Source organism: Furipterus horrens, unplaced genomic scaffold, assembly GCF_987537825.1.
Source record: "Furipterus horrens unplaced genomic scaffold, mFurHor1.1.pri manual_scaffold_8, whole genome shotgun sequence".
Classification (NCBI taxonomy): domain Eukaryota; kingdom Metazoa; phylum Chordata; class Mammalia; order Chiroptera; family Furipteridae; genus Furipterus; species Furipterus horrens.
The window spans coordinates 91,577,043-91,586,546 of record NW_028327178.1 but is presented as its reverse complement, the minus strand read 5'-3'; the positions used below and the strand labels follow the sequence as shown (position 1 = coordinate 91,586,546).

The window sequence follows — 9,504 nt, the reverse complement described above, 5'->3', positions numbered from 1 at the left end:
ATTTTCTTTGATGCACCTGATAGGTCTCGTCAGTAGTAACACCATGGTTTCCAACGGGTGGAGACTCTGTTGTCCTGCTGGCATTGCCCATGGACAGACATGGAAGACCCCGGAGGTACAAAGAGCCAATTCACTCCTAAACTGTTCCCAGAAGGCCCCCAAGCAAAGTGAATGCCACAGATCCATGGCTCTCAGAGCCTGAGCACACTTCTAGCAAGGCTGACTTTGCTCTTTAGTCAAAATTGTTGATTTATGTCACGCTCAGTCTTCCCTATGTTTCCACAGGCTCCACTGGACCATATAGGCCTGGGAAGGGTCAACTCCCGAAGCAAATGAGAGATTGATTGAACACAACAGCAAAGTATGAAAATTAATCGAGATATTTAATAGACAGTGCAAACCATAATTTCATCTGAATATAAATGTATGCACATGTTTCCAATGAGTTATCTATCAGTTATCACAAACAGCAACAAGGACCTTAGAGCTATGTTAGAAAAACATATAGCTGGAATTTAACTATAACAATCTCACTTGCTCTCAAGAGAATATCATCCATTTCGAAAGAATGTCACAAACTCCAAAAGACCTAGGGAGTGGGAGTGAGGAATGGGCTAGAATAGGAAACACAGGGGCTAGTACACAGGTCATGGACAGAATACAGCTCTCAAGGGAACCAAAATCAGATGCATTATTACAGCTAAGGACAAGGAAAAGCCTATGGCTTTTAAAAAACGACTTTCCTGCCAGTACCATACAAGTCTTACAAAGAGAAGTGCGACAAGTCAACTGACTTAAAAAGGACAGAGGCTACATTTTCAGATCATTTCAACTTGCAAACGGTCGACCCTTTCCATTGAGGTTCAGCAGTGGAGTTAGCGTAGTCCAGAAGCTCAGTGTTGGATTTGCAAATACAGTTTATTTTACAGAAATTCAACATTATAAACAGCAGGCACCTCCCACCCCGCCCCGCCCCCACCCCCCGCCCGCCCCGCTGGGTGCAGACCATGCTATGCAGAGTGAGCAGTGATGCGGCCCTACTGCTTTGGAGGGAGGTTTGAGAGCGCTGGAACCTGCCTGCACCACGTCCTGCCTTCCCTGCACACGCACACGCCTGCCCGCTTGCAGGACACCAGAGTCTGTCTGGGCCCAGCTTGCACTGGACCAGTTAATTAATGGTTCCGGCCCAGTCCTCCAATTCCTTCATGTCTTCATCTTCCTCTTCCTTCTTCTTGGCTGTGTGATGAGAGAAAAGGCAGTTTAGGAGGGCTGGCTGCAGTCCTCCCAAGGCACTCTGGCTGGGGGCCAGGGCGGTGCTAACGGCTGGTGTCTGCAGGAACAGCCCTGCCCTTGCAGCTGCCTCATCTGCAGGTTATCAGCAGGTGGATTCTGGGCCTAAGGAGCTGCAATGTACAACTCCAGATAACCACGCACACTTTCCCCAGCACCTCCCCTCCACCAGCACCAGGGACAGACAAAACAAGGATTCTGCACTGAGTCAGGATTCAGGCAAGGCCCCAGTCCCAGAGTACCCACCATGGGGGAGAGAAGGGAATAACCAGAAGGGATCAAATCCTCACTATCCACCCCACCCTCCTGCCAGCCCCTCAAGTGACTTGAACCACCTCTCCACACCCGTAGGAAAATGCTAGACAATGTTTGGACCTCCTTGGCCCTACTGAGCAGCTGACTCAACTCCTTGAAACTGGGAAAGTAGGGTGAATATAGCCTGATCACACTCTGCTCCCTGGGTGCTCTCTCTATGCCAAATCAAACTGCTCCACCTTTTCCAGTTGTGTATGGAATACTTTTGCCCAAGCGTAAAATAATGGGGTAAGGGAGGGGGTGAGGGGAGGAAGGAGCAGGCAGAAGGGAATGAAGGTTTTAAAGAACCAGGTCTTTAAAAAAGCCAAGCTGTTTCCTCCCCACAGTGACTGCCTCCGAGGCCCCAGGCTTTTATAGGTGTGCTCAGCACAGGATTCTAGACAGGGAGCAAGTGCTATCCTGGAATTAAAACTCTCATACCTTCTCCCAGTGCCTAGAACCTTCTCTTCTTTGGTGACACAGGAAAATCATTCTGGAGTACTGGTTCTCAATTGGGGGTGGGGGTGGGGGTGATTCCCCATCCCCACACCCCCAAAGGGACACCTGGCAATCACTGGAGACATTTTTGGTTGTTGCACCTTGGGAAAAAGATGCTATTGGCATCTAGTGGGTAGAGAGAGGCCAGGGATGCTGCTCAACATCCACAGTGCATAGGGCAGGCCTCCCACCCAGCCCCAGCCCAAAGGACGATCTAACTACGTTAATAGTGCCGAGGTTAAGAAACCCTGTTCTAGAGAGAAAATAGGAAAGGGCAGGTGACATGGGTTCTGGGGCCGTCGCAACAGATCCCACCTGGTTCTCAACCCTGGGTAACTGACCACGAGAGCACCCACCACATGGATAAGAAGTACTCACTGGGTTTTGATGGTAGAGCTATAGAGGGAACATTTGGTAGAGGGACTGTTTCAGGTCCACTGATTTCCAGCAAATTCTTATCTAGTTCCTCTTGTTCTAGTTCTTCTAATTCTGCCATGAGCTCATCCTGGTAAAAAGAAGCACAAGAATGAGACACCCCTGGGAATCCCAGGCCCCACAGCAATACCTCTTCCTGATGGTTGAGGGGATACACACCCCTTCTGAGAAGGTCACATGGGAGATGGACCTTTAGTCACACTCTGTGACTAAAATATCCTAAACTCGCTCAAGCAATATTGATTTCTGTGCCTGCGTTCTGCACTAGGCTGTGTGCGTCTTAAGAAAATGCTTGTATATTTTCATCCTATTTCTCTATCTTAGAAGTGGATGCACTAAGTGAATGTGCAAGAATGTTTGCTGAATTGAAATTAACTTGACCGGTCCATCAAATTCCAGTTAGAAACCACGAAAACCCTGGTACTGGCAGCCAAGGGTAAGAACCACAGGCTGTTTTATCAGCTATGTCCTGGGAATCAGACAACACAAAAAATCAGGTTCGATGGAGAGCGCCTGACCTTCAGTGAACTCAAATCTAAGGCAGAATGAAGTACCTTCAACAGGCTCTGTTACTGAATTTTAAAAACCTAAGAGACACAGAGTCCTACGTGCTACAGCAGAAACTGGTGGGTGGCCGAGTTCCAGATGATTCCCTCAGGAGTCAGATGTAAATGCTCCTTCCTTGGCTTCACCTTCACCTGTGTCACAGCTGTCTGAAGGCAACTCCTGTAAACATCTCCAGAGCATGGTCACCTCAGCTGCCTCAGCTCTGAGCCTAGGGCCTACCACAGAGGTGTCGGGTAACTACTTGCTGAAACCAATTATTGACCTAAAGCCTGCTGTAGGGTCCCAAACCTAACCTTCTACCCCCCAAAGTGAAAACATCCATCAAATTCGAGAGTTAGGGAGGGTTAAATGTATGTGCAAATCTTTGCAAGGGTGAAAAGTGGTGATATCCAAACCCCATACTGCCTGCCAGAGCCTTCAACAGCAGATCAAAAGGCAGCCAGTGTCATTCGTGAAGTTTGTGTGCTCTGCAGGAAAACACTCACCTCGTCAAACTCTTCTCCAAATCCTACAGGTTTTGAAATAGCTGTTGAAATCTCCTCTGCAAGTTCTTGCTGGTCAGCAATGTCCTGCATTAACTCATCAACTTTATCGATGTCCCTTTAAATGAAATGGACAGATGTCATATCGACAATCAGTCTGTGTAAAGAGAGTCTGTGAGAGATAATTATTCCCTGTAAGGACTTTTTTGTCTTTATTTTCTTCCTTCTCCCCTTTAAAATAGAGAATCACAGAATCAAGAGAATGGGAGTGTTCTTAGATACCACCTAGTCCAACACCCTAAGGAAATAAGGCTTAGCCAAGTTAGGGGCCACAGTCATGGTCTCTCATGCAAGCCAGCGAACATGTCAGATGAGACCACACAACTTTAAGTCCTGGGTCAATAGCCCTTCTTCAAGCTCAAGGGAAACTCTGTACAGGGAAAATGTGCTCTTTGTGTTACAGTGGAAGCACAAAATCACAAATCATCACATGTAGCCATGCCACTTGACAGGCCCTTCCCATCTACTCAAATCCCGCTTATGGATCCTCTACTAGACCTTTTCAAAGGAAAGGTAAACACGCAGAATTATTTTCTATACACTGTCAATCTCAATTATGTAAACATACAATTAATCAACATACTACGTACACATATACTTAAGTGTGCACAGTATTTACTGAGATGTGCTCTGTGCTAGGCATCTTGGGGAACATAGAAATGACGCAGACGTGGACCACACTCAGGTAGTGCAGTCCAATGAACATCCACCCTCAGACAACACCTCACTTCTTTGAAAGCTACTTTTCCTGCAATCCCACATTTCTAGAGCAAAGAGCAGCAAACTTTTCCTGTAAAGGGCCAAAACAGTAAACATTTTAGAATTTGTGGGCCATTCTCTGTTGCAAATACTTACTCTTACTGTGTGGCACAAAAAACAGCCATAGACAACATTAAAATTAATGGGCACAGCTGTATTTCAATATTTACAAAAATACGTGATAGGCCCATAGGCTACATTTTGCCAACTGCTGTTCTATAGCATGACTGAGTACCCAAAAGGAAGCAACAAGGGGTCCTAAGCACCCCCAATATATGCTACTGAGTACAAGCACCAAAACAAATGCAGAATTTTATTCGTGGGAGAGGCCCTCATCTGAAGTCTAGTGTTACCTGGGCCTTTAATTACAATTGTAACAAATGTGATTATCTATTTCTTAGGCCACTGTATATAAGGAGTAGCCACATAAAGGAGGGGCTGCTGAGGTCAAGAACATTGTCAATAAGATAAGCCAAAGCCCGAGAGCGAGAGGGAGGCAGAAACTTCCATCAAAAGCATTTGTAAGAACGGAGCTCCAAAGCCCTTGGATGTACCACTTTTCAGGGCCCCTGGGAGCATCAGGAAAAGCTCATGGACATTGGTTCTAATCCACGCTCATACATACATGACCCAGAGCAAGTCACTTCCCCTCTCTGATATATGGCTTCCCCACCTTGATACAATCAGGGGCCTGGGTGCGAGGACCTTCTAAGGACCTTTCCAGCTTGAAACTCTATTCTCATCACAATAACTGCATTACTCAGAAAATACTGTTTCATTCTATGAGATCTGCTTCCAAAAGCAGCAAGGTACATAATTCATTTTAGAAAATGTTCCAAGAAGAATACAAATGAAAACAAACTCAGATGCTTGAGTGGATAAGTCAAGGGGACCACCCAAGGCCATGGCCTGAGCTGGAGGCACCCTGGGGTCAGGACCACCCTGCCATGCAGCGCATCCCTCCACCAGCGGGTAGTCACATACATGTTGTCGTGGGCAGCTTTCATAGCCTTGGCGGCATAGCCCATGTTCTTGAGCACCTCGGTGTTAGTGTTGGCATTCTCCAGGGCTTCTCGCTGGAACTCGATGGTTGACAGTGTGCCGTCAATCTGCGCCAACTGCTTTTCATACCTCTTCTTGCGCTTCAGTGCCTGGAGGGCCGCTGCACGGGGAGAAAACAGGGGTTCAGAGAGTCCAGACACAGGATGATGTCCTGGAGTTCACTTGAGTCTTCACTCTAATTTTAATGAATGCACCTCAGTTGTTGCTTTCACTAAAACACAAAGAACACATTCAGTTTCCTGAGAAAACTATACAAAATTCACATGTAACCAAGCACACAAGCAAAAGTTCACATTCTCTGGCAAACATACACACACACACGCACGTACACGCACAAACACAAACACATACAGAGGCACCCAGAGAAAGAATGTGCTTTGAGGTCAAACTGCCTTAAGTTCAAAACCCAGCTCACATACTTAGGCAGGTTCACTGTGAGGAGAGAATGAGATAAGATATGTAAACACCTAGTATAACATTAATCAGTGGACACTGTTTAATTGTGATAAAGCTCTAAGTACGATAAAGCAATTTTAAGGTATCATTTTATGCCAACTAAATTACAAAAAAAATATTTATACCTGGTAATGGATCAGTTGGCATTTAAATGCTATCTCACTGTACCTAGCTGACAACTGTAAATTGTTATAATGCTTCTGAAAAGTAACATGGCAACACACAGCACCAACCATAATGACACTCCTGCCTTCTGACCCAGTATTTCCTTCCAGAAATGAATTCAACAAAAGCAGAAAGCCCCATGCCTGAATATGGTTACTACAGCATTCCCTATCAGGGAAAAACAACAGAATGAAGACAGAACTTCCTGTCAGGGACAAATCTAGAGTCTAATCATTTGGTCAAGTCAGTGTCATCATCTATCTTGGCTGCTGACACATCAAGGCTGTAGAGATCACCTTGTTTTAAGGTCCAGTCAGCACGTGGTGAATTTGTGGCAGATCAGTGGCCAAAACTATATTTCCCTATTCACAACCCGGCCTTCCTTCCCCTCACTGTCTCAAGTCCCTCTTTACACTAAAAATGATCTTTAGCCCTGGCTGGTATGGCTAGTTTGTTGGAACATCATCCCATAAACCAAAAGGTTGTGGGTTTGATTCCTAGTCAGGGCACATGCCTAGGTTACGGGTTCAGTCCCCGGTTGGGGCATGTACAAGAGGCAGCCAATCGATGTTTCTCTCTCACATCAGTGTTTCTCTGCCTCTCTCTCTTCCTCCCTCCCTTCCCCTTTCTCTAAAATGAATAAGCATGTCCAAGGGTGAGGATAAAAAAAGAAAACGATCTTCAGCAAACATGCTAGCTGGGCATCAAGGCCAGGAAGGAGGCTCAGCACACTCAGGCAGAAGGAAGGGCTTGAGTCGGGAAAGCTGCTGCCTTGGCCTGGACAGCACTAGTCTCACATATATACAGACACGCTGCTCCCACGTCTCCCGGCTCCAGGCCAGAGCCATCTCCGGCAGGCTGGAGGTGACAGTCAATCACCTCCCCTGCAGGGCTGCGGTTTCTCCACAGTCACATGAATAGTTTCCATGCTCCTTGAAAACCAGTTGCCAAGGGAAAACGAGCTTGGCCTGCATGTAAGTAGTCCATGGTTCCTTCAAAAGCAGCAGATAAAACCACCAGGAAAATTCCACCAGCCAAAGGATAAAGCAGGCTAAACGGAAATTGTAAAAAATCTGAGTAACAATGAAATGTGCCTTATTAAATGCTGAAAAGCCATTCCGTTACCTCCCTTGATTCTGGTGTGAATGGCCGATGACTTCACGAAATCCAACTTGCAGTCACACCCAGGGGCCCACAAGACCCCTTACTAAACATCTTCATCTTCTGCTAGTACTAAGTCATACATGCTATGTAAGTACCCCACAACAGCAACCCTTTGAAGTAGAAATAAACACCCTTTTTAGCAGATGAGGAATCTGAGATTCAGAGAGGTGATATAACTAAGGTCACCAGGTGGCAAGCAACAGAAAGGGTATTAAGCCAGTGTGGACCTCCAAAGTCATTCTAACTGTTATGCCTCTCACTTCACGAAAAAGGTACGATCCTGTGCTGGAGGGAGGGTGGAGGGGACTATGGGAACACAGAAGAGGGAAGTGCAAATCCAACCATGTGGTTTAATGTGGCCTGCAAGAAGGCAAGGGGCTGAAGTTGTCACCACAAGCCAGGTCCTGGGAGCCCCAGCACCAGGTCTGAATCCCTTTTGCCATTGACCATCATGACGGAGGGAAGATATTTTGGGCGAGCCCTGGCAGATAAGTGCTCTGGGCCTGGGGCTGCTTCCTTGTGACTAACTTGGTGCTGTGTTGCTTTTCCATAGAAACCAACTCAAACACATCCCAATGTCCCACAGGTGCCCCTTTCCCAGGTCCTCTCTAGCCATCCCCCTCACCCACAGCATAGCTCAGCCTGTAACAACGTGTTCACCAGTCAAGATTCAACAAGGTGTTCAGAGAGCTTTCTGCGTGGTCAGCAAGCCCGGAGGCTGCGGCAGTCCTGTCCGCCTCCTCGTTTAATCTTCCCACACCCAGTCACAGGGCAGAGGTCCTCTGTCCATACTGGGGACCAGAAAGTTGAAGCAGTTCATTCGAGTCACCCTGCTGTCAGGTGGGGAGGGGAGGGGTCAACCACTGGTCTGTGTAAAACCCCCAAGCCTCTGCTCTTCCTGCACAGGCTCAGAATGATGGCAAGTGACTCTGGGACAGTTCTCAAGAACAAACAATTAAGATGATGCACATGCCTTGCTTTTCAGGGTCCTGAATGTAGCAGGAACCCAATTTACTCTTTCCCTAAAACATCACAGATTTAGAAGTGCTTTAACTTTCTCTCGAATACATGTCCTTGTATGCCAAGCCTGCATTTCTCTGATCTCCACCCTACTTCTAAAAATCACCCAAGCAATAAACGATCTGGGCCCTGGCCAGATAGCTCAGTTGGAGTGTTGTCCCGATATACCAAGGTTTGCAGGTTCAATCCCTGGTCAGGGCACATACAAGAATCAACCAATGACTGCACAAGTGGAAAAATAAATCAGTGTTTCTCTCTTTCTCTTCCTCCCTCTTAAATAAACAAAACAGGAAACAAATATCCAAACATATCACATAGGTAAGCAAAAGACTCTCTCCAATGAATTAAATGTTTATATTACTCATTTTTGCAGACCAATATCTAACACAATGACTTACTCCACAGTAAGTGGTTATTATATATTAAGTTGTGTCTCCAATTTCATCTGTTTTTAAGTTTTTCATATAATCCTAAGCAGGGCTCCTCTATGGGGTGCACCCATATTTTATCTCCTGGGTACCACTGACTCAAAGGAGAAATAAAGTTTCATTGAAACACTGGCTAAAACAATGACTTGGCGAGATTCTGTCCCTGCATTTCTCCTGTTTCATAAAACAGGAGCTTCTGCGAGCACCTGTCCTTTCTATCCTCACGATAAGGTGTGCCCTCTCTGAGACTAGGCAAAGGTCCTGAGCAAAAGAGCCGTCATCCAGAGCTCCCCATCCCGCCTGCAGAGTCACAGTCTCTTCCTCTCCTTGCAGTTAACTCTCCAGGATGGTGCCTGACAGGGATAGTTGATCTGTTACCCTAATTTAACTCCTGTGCCTATTTCTCAATTAATTGAGAACTCCAAAGAGAAAGGGTACATGATTAATTTTCCCCTTCATGTCTGGTTCATGGGTACAGAAGCGTTATAATTAGACACAGGGTCAGCATTTGGACTGCAAGAATATGTGCCAATATATTCACAGCACTTGAACTACTTTGTAACTTACAAAATGTGTGGCATCATGGTGAAGCATAACTTAAGGTAAACTAAATGAGGAAAATGCCATTTCCCTGCATACTGTTACACTTAAAACAAAACATCCCCCATCCCAACCTGATTTCTGACCAACAAAATCTGCTTCTATATGTAGCCAAAGTCTAAAGGACCAAACCCAATGTTATATTTCTCCAAATTCCTGATAGTTGGTTAAAAAAACAGTCATCACAAGAAAAAAAAATCATAACTATGTAAAGTGATGGATGT

General features: G+C 45.9%; 1 protein-coding gene across 1 annotated transcript in view; it reads right to left on the bottom strand.

Annotated features, from left to right (window-relative positions):
• Nucleotides 1-984: 984 nt before the first annotated feature.
• CHMP4B (charged multivesicular body protein 4B) overlaps nt 985-9,504 on the bottom strand; it is a 44,044-nt gene continuing 35,524 nt past the window's right edge. Inside the window, exons 2-5 of the mRNA XM_090286254.1 lie at nt 5,370-5,547; nt 3,570-3,684; nt 2,461-2,587; nt 985-1,236 (exon numbers count right to left, since the gene is read on the bottom strand). Coding sequence (XP_090142380.1) covers nt 1,169-1,236; nt 2,461-2,587; nt 3,570-3,684; nt 5,370-5,547 — 488 coding nt within the window. The 3' untranslated portion in view covers nt 985-1,168. The remainder of the gene's footprint in view (nt 1,237-2,460; nt 2,588-3,569; nt 3,685-5,369; nt 5,548-9,504) is intronic.